At 67.5% G+C, this 14,930-nt stretch overlaps 1 protein-coding gene across 4 annotated transcripts; it reads left to right on the top strand.

Moving 5' to 3' along the window:
• Window positions 1–104: 104 nt before the first annotated feature.
• Window positions 105–14,756, top strand: TNS2 (tensin 2). Of its 4 annotated transcripts, none has more exons than XM_035707281.2 (29): window positions 116–1,211; window positions 3,847–3,955; window positions 4,445–4,482; window positions 5,348–5,386; window positions 5,695–5,733; window positions 5,860–5,909; window positions 6,030–6,201; window positions 6,444–6,494; window positions 6,826–6,948; window positions 7,046–7,110; window positions 7,969–8,052; window positions 8,486–8,598; window positions 8,691–8,751; window positions 8,989–9,064; window positions 9,298–9,427; window positions 9,523–9,588; window positions 9,685–9,798; window positions 9,911–11,122; window positions 11,235–11,385; window positions 11,504–12,096; window positions 12,214–12,303; window positions 12,524–12,649; window positions 12,823–12,915; window positions 13,007–13,084; window positions 13,236–13,313; window positions 13,554–13,722; window positions 13,796–13,864; window positions 13,977–14,006; window positions 14,133–14,756. In XM_035707281.2, the coding sequence occupies exons 1-29, from the start codon at window positions 882–884 to the stop codon at window positions 14,269–14,271; spliced, it is 4,488 nt and encodes a 1,495-aa protein (XP_035563174.2). In that variant the 5' UTR covers window positions 116–881; the 3' UTR covers window positions 14,272–14,756. The 4 variants fall into 4 exon arrangements, with proteins under 4 accessions (XP_048958653.1, XP_035563174.2, XP_025314571.3 ...); XM_025458786.3 differs by lacking the exon at window positions 116–1,211 and adding an exon at window positions 1,303–2,166; XM_049102696.1 differs by lacking the exons at window positions 13,554–13,722; window positions 13,796–13,864; window positions 13,977–14,006; window positions 14,133–14,756 and adding an exon at window positions 13,459–13,502 and having other exon boundaries at window positions 105–1,211.
• Window positions 14,757–14,930: the final 174 nt, after the last annotated feature.

The following is a 14,930-nucleotide window of genomic DNA, read 5'->3' as shown; positions in this document are numbered from 1 at the left end:
CACCCGGGCCCCCGCGCGCCGCAGCCGCCTCCCCGCCCTCTCCCTCCCCGGGCCTCACCCCTCCTCCGCGGCGGGCTCGCGGCCTCTCCTCCAACCACAGCTATTTCCAGGAAGGGGGAGTGTGGGTGGAGGGGTTTCTCCAAACAAACCCGAGGCTTGGGAGTGAGAGGGGGGCCGGGCCGGGGAGAGACTGGCCGGCTCCGGAATGTTCCAGGCAGCAGGAGGGTGAGGGTCCCAGGGGTCTCTGCCCTGAGCGCCCTCCCCCTCCACCCTGGCTCTCCCATCCCCATCGCCCCGCCAGTGGGGAGGGACCCAAGCCGCTTCCCCGCCACCGATCCAGGGGTTAGGGAGCCCCCCAGAGGGAACCACCAGGTGAGGGGACTTCTCAGGCCCTCTGGGGGCGGCAGGTGTAGGGAGAAGGGGGTTCCTAATCAGGGGCCCCCCCAACCTAGCCACCACCACAGTGCTCCTCCTCCCTGCAGCTCCACTGTGACCCAGACCAGGCCGGGCCCAGTTGCCCACACTGGCCGGGGCCCTGGAATGTCCCGGGGCCCAGCCGGGGTTGGTGGGATGGGAGTGGGTTTGCACAGCCAGTGCCCCTCTCCAGTTACACGCTAGGGACCCAAGCCTGGCCACAGAGCTACCTCCGGGCCAAGGTACTCTGGGGACAGACTTCCTGACCTGGAAGGGGAATTAGAGCTTCAAAGGCGAAGCCTCAGCCCAGACCCCTGCCAGGCAGGCCCTAAATAGTGTCCTGAGTGGACTCTGAAGGGGGCTCGTCCCAGAGGAGGCAGGATTAAACCAGCCCTCGGGCACGAAGGCAGGAGAAGCCTAAGGACCTGGTGGGAGAAGCCCGAGCTCTGGTACATTCAGTAAATTCCATGCAAATGAGGGAGGCACGTTGGCACATTCTTCCAAGTGACAGCTCCAGCCAGCCTAAGGGCTGCCGGCCAAGGCTTAGGCCTGAGGACCCCGTGGCCCTTAACCCCATATATTTTTGGCAGATCACTCCCCCCACACACACCCACTTCCAAGGCCCCAATCCACCTCCTTCCCTGACTCCCGGGACAGGAAGTTGGCCCTGTTCCCAGGAGGGAGGCAGGAGGCCCACGGAGGGGGTTGGAGCATGTGTTGGGAGGGGGCCTCCTGTCCAGTCCTTAGGCCTGGGACAGCTGCTGAGCAAGGAGAGCAGAGCTAGGAGGGCCATGAAGGTAGTACTCAGGCTGGGGCGGGGGGGAGGGGGCAGGGCCCAGCCCTAGGGCCTGGGTGGGGGGCTGACACAGCAGCCTGGGAAGAGGGGCTGAGGGGCCGGGAGGTCTGGCCGGAAGAGGCCAAGGAATGGGGGCGCGGGGCAGGGTGTGGGGAGGACATGGGGACTGTCAGGAACAGAGCAGCAGGGTGCTCTCAGGAGAAGGCCTTGGTCTGGAGCTGAAGGCTCATCTTGGGGCGAATTAGGCCTTCCAGTGGGGGAGGGGGAGGGGGAGGAGGCCTACTTCCCAACCAGGGGAACTGAGGCAGGAAGCTGCCCCTCAGGAGGACTCCCGATGCTGGGCTGGCTGGGGCAGTGTTCCCAGCTCCCCCTTCCTCCCCACCAGAGGTCCCCTGAGAGCCCGACAGTCCAGGCTGGGAGGCTGGCCTGACGGGGACACAGCGTTCCCCACTGGCCCTTGAGCCCTGCCCTGAGACCTGAATCCTCACCCTGCCCCCACGCGCCCCACGGAAGGTGGGGGCTGGATCTCAGGATCCTTGTAGATCCCTGGACAGGGTGGATCCCTGCAAGGAGCAGCTCCAGAGCAAGGGGACCGGGGGCCAAAGATCCAGGACAGACACTCCCAGCAGGGTAGATCCTGGGAATCTGATCTCCTGGCCTCCCCCACATCCTCCCCCCCCCACTTCCTGGAGCAGCGACCTGCCCCTTTCCCGCCTGCACTCCCCTCCACTTCCAGGGCCGGGCTTCTCCTCACACCAGCCAGACAGCCTGCCCTCCACCCAGGGGAAGCAGCTGCCTCCGCCAGGCCGCTTCCAGGAAGCCCCGGGCCGGGCCCCAGCATTGTTCGGGCCCGCGGTCGGCGCCCCAGCCCGCCGGACACCATGAAGTCCAGCGGCCCCGTGGAGAGGCTGCTCAGAGCCCTGGGGAGGAGGGACAGCAGCCGGGCCAGCAGCAGGGTAGGAGTGCCCGCTGGCGGGGAGGAGGTGTGGGCAGCGGGACGGGACCAGGACTGGGCCAGACCCTGCCCGCGCCCTCCCGGCTCTGCCGCTCTGGGGCTCTGCCTCTGGAGCGGCGGGGCTGTGCGCGAGCAGCACAGTCTGGATCAGAGCAGACCCCGCGTCCACCCCGCTCCACCCCGCGTCCACCCCGGCTCCGCCGACCTCCCGGCCCGAATTCAGGCCGGCCTGGGGATCCCCGCCCCCTAGAGCTGCACTGGGTATACTTCACTGTGGGACCTCTCCAGGCACTATCCTGGAGCCCCAGAGCAGGATATCAAGCCCCTTCCCTGAACCTAAGAAGTTTGGGGGAAATGGGGTGGAAGTGGCAAAGGGAGGGGGCGCGGCGGCCAGGTCTGGAACGTGCTTTAGATTCTGGGGCTTTGCCTGCCCTTGACATCATCCGTGCATGCTGTTAATGCCAAGATGCACCCCACTCTCCTGACAGGTCCAGCAAGGCTGGTCCGGAGAGTTCAGGTGGTGGTTAATTCAGCTGCTTCAGGACAGCCAAGAGAGCAGAAGTGCTTCCCGGGGCCCCAGGATGGCGGGCCAGGAGGCCTATCACTCCATCTCCCCACATTTTCTCAGCCTCGCCCCCCAAAAGAAGCAGCTCGAGGCAACATGAGACAATATTACTGCGGCGGGGGGCTGGGGCAGGGGTGCAGGGGGGGGACGGAACTTGAACTCCCCAGGGAGTGGCCAAATGCCTCTTAGGAGTTTGGGGGCTTGATCAGGATGGACAAGAAAGAAACCATTCAGTGCAGAAAAATGGGTAGAAGGGAGAGGAGGCATGGGTCCCCGGACGGAGGAGTGAAGGGGACCCACAGCGGGAGGAAGGGACTGAGGGCCCTAATGGGGCCTCCCCACCTCACTGCACCCCGGGTAGGGAGGGGCCGATAGGGCATCTCGTCCACCCCTGCCCCCATCCCATGCTGGAATCCCCAAATGACAGGGAGCTCCCTACATCCAGAAGTCGCAAGAAAGCTAATGTCTCCCGGCCGGCTCCTGTCTGCCTGTCCCTCCAGCATCACCGCCCCCTCCTTACACAATTGCGGCCTGCCGGCCTGCCGCCTCAATGCACAATGAGTAAACATGTTGTTCTGACAGAGGGGGAGGAGGGCATGTCAGCTGTCTGAGCGTGGGGACAGCGGGAGCCAGGGCAGCAGAACTGGCTGAGGCCGCTCCTGCCGGGTCAGTCTGGGTGTTGGGCGGCTGACATCCCACATCCGTGTCTGGATCCCCCTCCTGCTCACTCTCCACAGGGACCTTCATCTGGGGAGGGCATATGGGAGGAGAAATGGGGAGCCCTGGGCAGAGAGCACCCCTCACCCAGGAGGGAAGCTCCAGCGCTCGGGGAGGCAGTGACCACCCGGGTTCACGCACCAGGGCCCTCCGAGGGGCCCGAGTGATTCCTCAGAGAGGAGGTGAGCCAGCTGGGGTGATGCAAGGGGGCAGATTCCACACACCCTCAAGGACAGGCCCCGCAGTGGCTCAGAAGCAGGTGTGGCCGAGGGCCTCTTAGGAGTTTGGGGGCTTGATCAGGACGGACGGGGAGGAACGCAGAGCGGCACCGAGACCCAGCCCAGACCCAGAGACGGCGCCGAGCCCTGACACTGTGCCCGCGTGTCCCTCCACCCCTAGCCTCGGAAAGCCGAACCACATAGCTTCCGGGAGAAGGTGTTCCGCAAGAAACCACCGGTCTGCGCGGTGTGTAAGGTGACCGTCGATGGGACTGGAGTCTCATGCAGAGGTGAGGTGCCCTGTCCCATGACTCAGAGCCTCCACCCAGCACCACTGGGGGCACAACTCCAGCGGGCGCACTCACAGAACAGCGGCCGTAACGTGCGTGCTGCCCCTGGACTGGGCAACATGGGAACCAAGAGGCAGCTGCCTCCCCTCCGCACAGGCCTCGCTCCCCATGAGACACCCCCACCCCGCAACCAGGAGACCTCTCTTACTCTCGGCTGCTTCCCCACTCTGACCTGTGATGGGGACCTCCTTCCCTCGCCCCCACCCAGCCTAGCACGTTAGCCCAGCCTGGGCAGTACTACCCCACTGCCATATGCTTCCCCTGAACTGCCCCTGTGCCCCCGCCCCCTGCTCCATCTCAGCACAGTCTCGGAAGTCCCAAGATCTGGTCCCAGGACCTGGGGGGGTAAGGGGTGGGGAGGGCCGCCCCCCCCCACTGCCCCAACAGGCCCTTGCTAACCTCTCTCTTCTCCCCACCACCCCTCTCTAGTTTGCAAGGTGGCAACACATAGAAAATGTGAAGCAAAGGTGGGTGCTTGATTGGGGGAGGGGGACTAGAGTCCCTTGCTCTGACATAGGCTCCTCCAGCCACACTGGCATCAACCTTCCACCCCTCATCATTAGGGGACCCCTGCTGGGGTGGGAGAGGGTGCTGTACTGGGCCCTTTAAGAACCACCCTACTCCACCCCCTGGAGGGCTGGCCCAGGCCGGTGGACAGGAGACAGCGTTTGTCTTGGTGCTGTGCCCAGGCTGCAGCTGGCGAGAGGATGGGGGTGGGGAAGAGGAGGAGAATGAGGAGGAGGAAGGGTGGGGTGGGTGGGTGGGGGAGCAGGATTTCAAAGACTGGGCAGCCGGATGGGCTGTGCCTTCCCTCTGGGGAAGGGTCCTCAGGATGCCTGGGTGGGTCTGGTCCTGGGCCCTGGACAAGGCAGGGCAGATGGCACAAGATAGCAGCACTGTCCACTGGGGACCCGAGACAGCCCCATGTCAGGAGGTTCCCCGGTCCTCCTCCTGCAGTGCGGGGGGTCCCGGGGCTTGGAGTTGGCCTGGGGGGGCTGTGTGCCCAGGGGCGGGGTCTCCCGGTGAAAGAGGCCAGTGTCGTCCCTAGCCATGGCCTGCCTACATGGCTCTATATATAACTCCGGCCCCGCAGCTGGATGAATGGGGGTCTGTGTGGGCAGGGGGCTGGGAGCCAAGAGCAACAAGTGGGGGGCCCAGGGGTGGGGGACCGCGAGGCCAGAGGGGAGGCTCCCTTAAATAGAGGCACCTCGGCTGGAGTGTGTGGCCAGCTGCTGAGAGCCCCTCCACCTTGCTGAAGCCGGGGGGCAGCCCCATCCTCAGGCGCAGGAGAGCCTCCTGCACCAGCGCAGTCCCCCCTCGGTGTCCTTCCAGGTGACTTCGTCCTGTCAGGCCTTGCCTCCCGCCGAGCTGGTGAGTGTGCGGAGGGGGGGGGGTGTAAGGAACCTGGCTGAGGTGCCCCAAGGTCTGGCGGCCACCCCGAGGGCCCCCAGGAGGCGCCCCTGGGTACCTGGGTGGACTGCTGTGGGTGTCGCTCGTCCCGAGGGACAGGGAGGAACTGAGCCCTTCCGCGCTTCTTGCCCGTGGGCCGGCTGGGGGCAGGACTCCGTGCCCTCGGCCCGACAGCCCCCGACAGCCAGCCGGGGCGCCCTCCGCACCGTCCGGGGTCCCCCTGGGCCCCGCCCCGCCCTGACCCCGCCCTCCTCCCGCCCCTCCTCCAGCGGAGAAACACCGCCCCCGTGAGGCGCATAGAGCACCTGGTGAGTGATGCCGGCGGGGGCGGGAGCAGGTGCGCCTGGGAGCGCGGCCCCCCGGGGACCCCCCGGCGCTCTGGGGGGCGCCTGGAGCGCGGCCCAACCCGTGCGCCGTGTCCTCTCCCCCACCAGGGATCCACCAAGTCTCTGAACCACTCAAAGCAGCGCAGCACCCTGCCCAGGTAAGCGAGGACGCCGCGGGGGGGAGCCCCCACCTGCCCTGGGGACCCCGAGGCCTCGCGCTGCGCCCCCGCCGGCCCCCGGAGCCCCGGCGCGTGCCCGACGCTGGCTTCGCCCCGCAGGAGCTTCAGCCTGGACCCGCTCATGGAGCGCCGCTGGGACCTGGACCTCACCTACGTGACGGAGCGGATCCTGGCCGCCGCCTTCCCCGCGCGGCCCGACGAGCAGCGACACCGGGGCCACCTGCGCGAGCTGGCTCACGTGCTGCAGTCCAAGCACCGCGACAAGTACCTGGTGAGGGGCGGGGCCTCCCGCAGCCAGCCAATGAGCGGCCCGGGAGGCCCCGGGGGCGGAGCCTCCCGCTGACGTCGCGCTCGCGGGGCGGGGCCTGCGGGAAACGCCCCGCCCCCCCGGGCCGTCCGGGCCACACCGAGCCTGCGACCCCCTAGGGTTGGGAGGAAGACTTTGCTTAGGGCCACAGCAGGGGCGCCTCGCTCCTGGAGGTCACTTCCGTCAAAGCCCCCCTTCGCTTGCAGCTCTTCAACCTTTCAGAGAAAAGACACGACCTGACCCGCCTAAACCCCAAGGTAGGAGGGGATTAAAGCCATTAAGCTGAGCCCCCCCCAATCCCCCCCAAACTGCCCCCCCCAAGCCCCTGCAGCCTCATTAATAGTAGCGATTGGCATCCACCTCGTTCTTACGCACTTTCCCGGATGACTTGCTCCCCGAGACACTCCAAAGCATGGCGCAGCAGGTACCAACCCATGTGCCAGCGAGCAAAGTGTGAGGCTCTCCTGGAGGACCAAGAGCCCCTTGACCCTGGCCCCGACTGACCCTACACCCGCTCCCTCTTCCAGCCCCACCCGTCTCTCTCCGGTCGCGGCCCCCACCCTCAGTTGTACCCCCACACCCGCCCAGGTCCAGGACTTCGGCTGGCCCGAGCTGCACGCGCCCCCCCTGGACAAGCTGTGTTCCATCTGCAAAGCCATGGAGACGTGGCTCAGTGCTGACCCACAGCACGTGGTCGTACTGTACTGCAAGGTGGGCTGGGACCTCGGGTTCACGGGGCTGGGGTGCCCTGAGCCTGGGGCGCCGGCTGGCCCTCCATTCCCCTCTCTCTCTCTCTCCCTGTCCTCAGGGGAGCAAGGGCAAGCTCGGCGTCATCGTCTCCGCCTACATGCACTACAGCAAGATCTCTGCAGGGTGAGGCTCCCTGGCCCCTGACCGGCCCCTTCCCCAGTGACCCTGTCTCCAGCTGCCGGTGATGGGCCCATCCCCCTTGAAGCCCCCCTTTGTGTTTGGAGAGCCGTTTCCTATAAACTTGGCCTTTCCACCTCCTTTTTTCACTTGTATCTCACCACAGTTCCCAGCAGAGGATTTGTATCAGGTTCCCAGAGCTGCTGTAACAAAATGTCACAGACTGACTCAGTGGCTTAAGACAACAGGAACTAGTTGTCTCCCTGGAGACTAGGAGTCTAAAACCGAGAGGCCGGCAGGGCCGCGCTCCCGCTGAGACCCCGAGCAGGACCCTTCCTTGCCCCTGTCTAGCTTCTGGTGGTGACCAGCAGTGCTTGGCGCTCCTCGGCTTGCCGCTGCGTCCCTCCAGCCTCCGCCGCGGTCATCACGTGGCTTTCTTCCTGTGTGTGTGTCTGTGTCTGTCTGTCTCTTCTCTTCTTCTAAGGGCACCCATCATAGTGGATTAAGGGCTCATCCCTACTCCAGTATAACATCTTAATTAATTCCATCTGCAACGACCCTATTTCCAAATAAGGTCACGTTCTGAGGTACATATCTTTTGGGGAGACACAGTTCAACCCATAACATGGTCTCATCACCCCCGTTTTACAGAGGAGGAAACTAAAAACTCAGGGAACACTTGCCTGAGGTCCAGCGAGTAGTCAAGTGACTGTATGTGGGGCTTCTAGTTCTTTCCACCTCCACCCCGGGGCTTCCTCTAGAGTTAGGGGATCACACATCTCCTCCCTCCCCTGGGGCTTGGGGTTGGGAGGCCTGGACAGATACCAGCCCCTAATCCCCCACACTTGGCCCTGCGGTCCCCAGGGCAGACCAGGCGCTGGCCACGCTTACCATGAGGAAGTTCTGCGAGGACAAGGTGGCCGCGGAGCTGCAGCCCTCCCAGCGCCGGTGAGCAGCCGGGGTGGGGCTGGGCCACCGGAGCAGCGCGGGCCCCCGAGGCCGAGGGTCGCTCGTAGGAGCAGCACACCCGCGGGACACAGGGCCTGCGCTGAGACCTCAGGCCCAACACGGTCCCTGCTCTCACGGAGCTTGTGGGAAAGACAGACTTGCAGGACAGTCGGAGCCCACCTCGTCATGGGAAGCAGAGGGCTGGGGGGAAGAGCAGGCTAGGCGGGGGAGCCAGCAAGTACAGACCTTTGAGACGGCAGAGGGTTGAGGTTAGATGTGAGGAAGAACTTTCCGGTGAGCCGGGAGACGGGAGGGGCGTGCTGAGAAGGGCCGGCCTTCCAAGGCTGGGCAGGGGTGTGCTTAGTAGAGATGAAACAGAGGGACCTCCAGGGGCGAGGCTTACGTCCCCCCCTCCTGCCCCCGACCCCCGCAGGTACATCAGCTACTTCAGCGGCCTGCTGTCCGGCTCCATCAGAATGAACAGCAGCCCCCTCTTCCTGCACTACGTGCTCGTGCCCGTGCTGCCAGCCTTTGAGCCCGGCACCGGTGAGTGTGCCCCGAGGCGCCCCGCGGGGAGGCCTGTCCTCCAGCCCCTCCGCTGAGCGCCCCTCCGCGCCCTCTCCCGCCTGCCCCTCCAGGCTTCCAGCCCTTCCTCAAGATCTACCAGTCCATGCAGCTGGTCTACACCTCGGGAATCTAGTGAGTGCTCTGCTCCCGGCCTTCCTGCCCTTCCAGCCTCCCCAGGCGCCCCCGCCTCCAGCTCCGGCCACTGCACCTGGTGCACCAGGAGGGAGAGGCTGATGCTGAGCAAGCTGGAGGCGTCTCACTGGGGCTCAGACCCCAGGCTCGCGGCTCCCTCCTGACGCCCCACACCCCCGCCGCCACCCCAGCCCCACTGCCTCCCATTCAGCCTCTGTCCCGCCCTCTCCTCCTCAGTCACATCGCCGGCCCCGGGCCGCAGCAGCTCTGCATCAGCCTGGAGCCGGCCCTCCTCCTCAAGGGCGATGTCATGGTGAGGGGGCCATCCTGGGGAGGGGGTGCATGGGGGGGCGAACGCGCCAGCTGCACGGTCTCCCGTGAGTCATCCAGAGGCCCACTGGCCGGCGGAGAGCCCGTCCCCAGCGAGGGCATCGCCTTGAGCTGAGGCAGGGCAGAGCCGCAGCCTGACAGTCCCCAGGACGGAAGCACAGAGGGGACGCCAGCGGACAGGAAGGCCTGACCCCCGGTCTCCCTTCCCTCATCCAGGTGACCTGCTATCACAAGGGTGGCCGGGGGACAGACCGGACCCTTGTGTTTCGAGTCCAGTTCCACACGTGCACCATCCACGGACCACGGCTCACTTTCCCCAAGGACCAGCTGGACGAGGCCTGGGCTGGTGAGTGGGAGACAGGTGTGGGGCCGGAGCCCGGGGGGGGGGGGGGGCGGCCAGGGGGCCTGGCTCCTCACCGTGTCCCCCGCCTCCCCTCCCAGATGAGAGGTTCCCATTCCAAGCCTCCGTGGAGTTCGTCTTCTCCTCCAGCCCTGAAAAGGTCAAAGGTGAGAGCCAGCCCCGGTCGGGCCTACAAGTCGGGGCTGCAGGTCGGGGCTGCAGGTGACGCCCCGGCCCTCAACACCTGGGTGGCCCTTCCGCAGGCAGCACCCCACGGAATGACCCTTCGGTCTCCGTTGACTACAACACCGCAGAGCCCGCCGTGCGCTGGGACTCCTACGAGCACTTCAATCAGCACCACGAGGACAGCGTGGACGGTGCGGGGCCGGCCCGGCCGCCCACTCCCTCCCTCCCCGCCGCAGACGCCCCTGAGCTGGAGCCTCCGGCAGGCCCCCGACATTCACTCCCTCCCTGGTCCTCTCCCGCCAGGCTCCCCCACCCACACCCGGGGACCTCTGGATGGCAGTCCCTACGCCCAGGTGCAGCGGGCCCCCCGCCAGACCCCGCCGGCACCCTCCCCGGAGCCACCTCCGCCCCCCATGCTCTCCGTCAGCAGCGACTCCGGCCACTCGTCCACGCTGACCGCCGAGCCGGCCGCCGAGTCCCCTGGCCGGCCTCCCCCGACGGCCGCCGAGCGCCAGGAGCTGGACCGCCTCCTGGGGGGCTGCGGGGTGGCCGGGCCGGGCCGGGGCGCCGGGCGGGAGACGGCCATCCTGGACGACGAGGAGCAGCCCCCCGCGGCCGCGGGCCCGCCGCTCGGAGTGTACTCGGGCCACAGGCCCGGCCTCAGCCGCCACTGCTCCTGCCGCCAGGGCTACCGGGAGCCCTGCGGGGTCCCCAACGGGGGCTACTACCGGCCAGAGGGAACGCTGGACCGGCGGCGGCTGGCCTACGGGGGCTACGAGGGGCACCCCCAGGGCTACGCCGAGGCCGCGGTGGAAAAGAGGCGCCTCTGCCGCTCGCTGTCCGAGGGGCCCTACCCCTACGGCCCGGAGCTGGGGAAAGCCGCCAGCGCGGACTTCGGCTACCGGGCCCCGGGCTACCGGGAGCTGGTGATCCTGGAGGACCCGGGGCTGCCCGCCCTGTGCTCGTGCCCCGCGTGCGAGGAGAAGCTGGCGCTGCCCACTGCGGCCCTGTACGGGCTGCGGCTGGAGCGGGAGGCCGGGGAGGGGTGGGCGGGCGAGGCGGGCAAGCCTCTGCTGCACCCGCTGCGCCCCGGGCACCCGCTGCCCCTGCTGGTGCCTGCCTGCGGCCATCACCACGCCCCCATGCCCGACTACGGCTGCCTGAAGCCGCCCAAGGCCAGCGAGGACGGGCACGAGGGCTGCTCCTGCGCCCTGTGCCCCGACGGCAGGTATGGGCATCCGGGGTACCCGGCCCTGGTGACCTACGGCTACGGAGGAGCGCTCCCCAGTTACTGCCCGGCGTACGGCAGGGTGCCTCAGAGCTGTGGCTCCCCGGGTGAGGGCAGGGGGTACCCCAGCTCCGGTGCCCACTCCCCCCGGGCCGGCTCCGTCTCCCCGGGCAGCCCGCCCTACCCACCACCCAGGAAGCTGAGCTACGAGATCCCCGCGGAGGAGGGAGGGGACAGGTACCCGATGCCTGGGCACCTGGCCCCAGCAGGACCCCTGGCATCCGCAGGTGAGGACGAGCGCCCAGGGAAGGGAGATGGGGGGGGCGGCACAGAGGGAGACAGGGCCAAGCTGGGCAGCGGGGGCCGCAGGCTCATGGCCCCTCCTGTCGCCTTCCCCAGAGTCACCCGAGCCGGCGTCCTGGAGGGAGGGCCCCAGCGGGCACAGCACCCTGCCTCGCTCCCCCCGTGATGCTCCACGCAGCGCGCCCTCCGAGCTCTCGGGGCCCTCCACGCCCTTGCACACCAGCAGCCCGGTCCAGGGCAAGGACGGGTACGCGGAGGGGCCGGGGTGGGGGCGCCCAAGCAGCCCGGGGGGCGGGGTGGGGGGAGCGGCTCCCGCCGGGGCTCCGCGCCCTAACCGCCCGCCCACCCGCCCTCCCAAACTGCAGCACCCGACGGCAGGACACCACGTCCCCCACCTTGGTGCCCACCCAGAGGCCAAGTCCCGGCGAGCCCTTGCCGTCCGTTCCCCAGGGAGGCGCCGAAGAAAAGGCTCCCGAGGCGCCAGCGAGGAGCGGGCTTGAGCTCCCGGCCCCGAGCCCCTTCCCCGCCGCCTCCCCGCCCGGCTCACCCCACGACTGGCCTCAGGAGAGGAGCCCAGGGAGCCGCTCGGACAGCGCCAGCCCCCGGGGCCCCGTGCCCACCACGCTGCCTGGCCTCCGCCATGCCCCCTGGCAGGGCCTCCGAGACCCGCCGGATAGTCCGGACGGGTCCCCCCTCACCCCCGTGCCTACCCAGATGCCCTGGCTCGTGGCCAGCCCGGAGCCGCCGCAGAGCTCCCCCACGCCTGCCTTCCCCGTGGCCGCTTCCTATGACATCAGCGGCCCCTCGCAGCCGCCACTGCCCGAGAAACGCCACTTGCTGGGACCTGGGCAACAGCCAGGGCCCTGGGGCCCCGAGCAGGCCTCCCCACCAGCCAGGGGCACCAGTCACCATGTCACCTTTGCACCTCTGCTCCCGGACCAAGTCCCCCAGCCCCCAGGTATAAAGGCCTTGAGGAGGGCGGGGCCCCCTTGGGAGAACCCTGTCCACCTCCCAGGGAGAGGGACACGACGTGGGCGCTAGGAAGCACCGGCGAGCCCAGTCCCTCCCGTCCTAGAGCCCCCTGCGCAAGAGAGCCAGAGCAACGTCAAGTTCGTCCAGGATACGTCCAAGTTCTGGTACAAACCACACCTGTCCCGTGACCAAGGTGAGAGGCCAGCGTGCCGCTCCCATCCCCCTCCAGGCTTGGCCTTGGCTCCAGGACCCGTCCTTCCAGTTGGCGCCCTTTCCCTGGGCTGAGTCTCACTAGCAGGTGGTTCTGGGCTTTGGGCCCAAGGAGGTTTAGACCCGACAGTGCTGGGGCGGCGGAGGCAGAGGGGCAACCCGGGGCTCAGGCAGCCACTGACACTGCTCCCGCCTCCTCCCAGCCATTGCCCTGCTGAAGGACAAGGACCCTGGTGCCTTCCTGATCAGGGACAGTCACTCGTTCCAAGGAGCCTATGGGCTGGCCCTCAAGGTAGCCACAGCTCCACCCAGCGCCCAGCCCTGGAGAGGTACGCGTGCCCAGACCAGAGGGAAAGGGGAGAGGAGTGGAGGGGACAGGCTGCCAAGGCAGGACAGGGCAGGCTGGGCTGTGCCACCTGCTACGGGGGAGGCAGGAGGTGCCCAGCAGGGGCAGAAGCTGGGCCCTAGGGTGTGACCGAGCCTTCCTGTCCCCTCCCCACAGGGGACCCCCTGGAGCAGCTGGTGCGCCATTTCCTCATTGAGACTGGGCCCAAAGGGGTGAAGATCAAGGGCTGTCCCAGCGAGCCCTACTTTGGTGAGCAGGGGGTACCAAGGTCAGAGGTTGGTCCAGGGGGGCCGGCGGGAAAGCTGGGGGCGCCTCAGGACCTGCCTCCCTCCTCCCGCAGGCAGCCTGTCCGCCCTGGTGTCCCAGCACTCCATCTCCCCGCTGTCCCTGCCCTGCTGCCTGCGCATCCCCAGCAAAGGTGGGTGTCCTGTCGGTGTCCTGTTGTCCGTCCGCCCGCTCCCCGTCACCCGCTGAGCCCAAGGCTGTGCCCCCTTGGGGCAACAGAGTCTTCAGCTCCCAGGGAAGGTGACTCCCCGCTCAGCTCCGCCCTTGGCCCTCCCTTCCCTCAGATCCTCTGGAGGAGACCCCAGAGGCCCCGGCGCCCGCCAACATGAGCACGGCGGCAGACCTCCTCCGTCAGGGCGCCGGTAGGAGCCCCCGGGCACAGGGGGGGTGGCGCAGAGAGGCCCTGACGTGGGGGGGGCGGGTCTCTGACCGGGGGGATCGTCCATCTGGGACCTCAGCATCATGGGCACCTGCTAGAACGCAGGCTCCCGGGGCTCCTTCCGGCAGCTTCCACCGTGGATCCGGGGAAACCGTAGCGTCTGCCAATCAGCAGGTGCGCGGAGGGGAGGGGAGGGTAGGGACGAGGCCTCTCCTGCCCCTAGCCTGCAGCGTGCTCTACCTGACCTCGGTGGAGACCGAGTCCCTGACGGGCCCGCAGGCGGTGGCCCGGGCCAGCTCGGCAGCTCTGAGCTGCAGCCCCCGGCCGACCCCAGCCGTCGTCCACTTCAAGGTCTCGGCCCAGGGCATCACGCTGACAGACAACCAAAGGAAGTGAGTATGTGCACCAAGCCCAGGGAGCCCAGGGGCCCCCGCTTCTGGCTGTGACCCCCCATCCTCCTCGCAGGCTCTTCTTTCGCCGCCATTACCCGGTGAACAGTATCACCTTCTCCAGCACCGATCCTCAGGACCGGAGGTGAGCGTCCCGGCTCCCACGGCCCACGCTCCCGCCAGGCAGCCCCCCCCCCAGACCTCCTCCGCGACACACACCCTGGGTGCATGGCTTCACCGTCCTTCTCTTCCCGCAGATGGACCAACCCCGACGGGACCACCTCCAAGTGAGCCTCCCACGAGCCCCTGCCCCCCACGGGACCCAGGCGCTGCCTCCCTCTCCAGAAGTGGCTCAGCAGTGTCTTGTGGAAGGGATGTTGAGCCCCGTCCCCACTCTGCCTCTGCACCCCTAGGATCTTTGGTTTCGTGGCCAAGAAGCCGGGAAGCCCATGGGAGAACGTGTGTCACCTGTTCGCAGAGCTTGACCCAGACCAGCCCGCGGGCGCCATTGTCACCTTTATCACCAAAGTCCTACTGGGCCAGAGAAAGTGAAGGCAGAGGCCACAAGCTCGGAGCCCACGCCAACACCGCGCACCTCTCAGCACCCCACAGTCCTCACTTCCCCGGGCCCAGGAGCCCCAGGAGCCAGCCCCCTCCGTCGGGAGCGGGGAGCCCGGGACACTGCTCTCCTCCCTGCCCCCAGCCTGCTAAGCCAAGTGGATGGGCCTGTGAGAGGACCCCGCATGTGCGCAGATGGCAGAGACGGGCGTGTGAAGGGTGAGGCGGCATCGGCAGTTGGACCCCGGGGGGATCTGGACAGCCCCGCGTGCAGAACGTCAGGCCTGGAGGGGAGACAGGGCTTGCCAGCTCCACCCAGCTGCAGGTCCCAGCCTGGCAGGCCGGGGAGGCGGGCGGGGAGCAAGGCACTCCCTCCTCTGCCTCCCCTCCGAGCAGAGGGATCAGAGTGGGATCACATGAATAGGGGAGAAAAAAAAAAAGAGTCTATTTTTGTCTAATAAAGAATTTCTAGAACATTACCTCGGAGTCGGAGTCAAGCCTTGCTCATGGGAAGGTCAAAGCCTCACGTCTCCTGGGGCATCCCAGGCCACAGCCAGGTCCACAGAACACACACGATCCCCGTCCTTGGCCTCACACTGGTCCAGGTCTCCGGCGAGCAAGCTGCCTCAGCTGCGCCCACCTCTAGCCCTGCC

This window comes from Canis lupus, chromosome 27, assembly GCF_003254725.2.
Source record: "Canis lupus dingo isolate Sandy chromosome 27, ASM325472v2, whole genome shotgun sequence".
NCBI lineage: Eukaryota > Metazoa > Chordata > Mammalia > Carnivora > Canidae > Canis > Canis lupus.
The sequence above is the reverse complement of the archived record's forward strand: the minus strand, read 5'-3'. Positions and strand labels throughout refer to the sequence as shown.

Excerpts from the sequence above, each read along its gene's own strand:
- TNS2 (XM_035707281.2), top strand. The coding sequence starts at position 882 with ATGCAAATGAGGGAGGCACGTTGGCACATTCTTCCAAGTGACAGCTCC. Across the intron at positions 12,650-12,822 it reads CAGCGCCCAGCCCTGGAGAG|GGGACCCCCTGGAGCAGCTG; the intron begins GTACGCGTGCCC and ends CCCTCCCCACAG. Across the intron at positions 13,865-13,976 it reads ACCGATCCTCAGGACCGGAG|ATGGACCAACCCCGACGGGA; the intron begins GTGAGCGTCCCG and ends CTCTTCCCGCAG.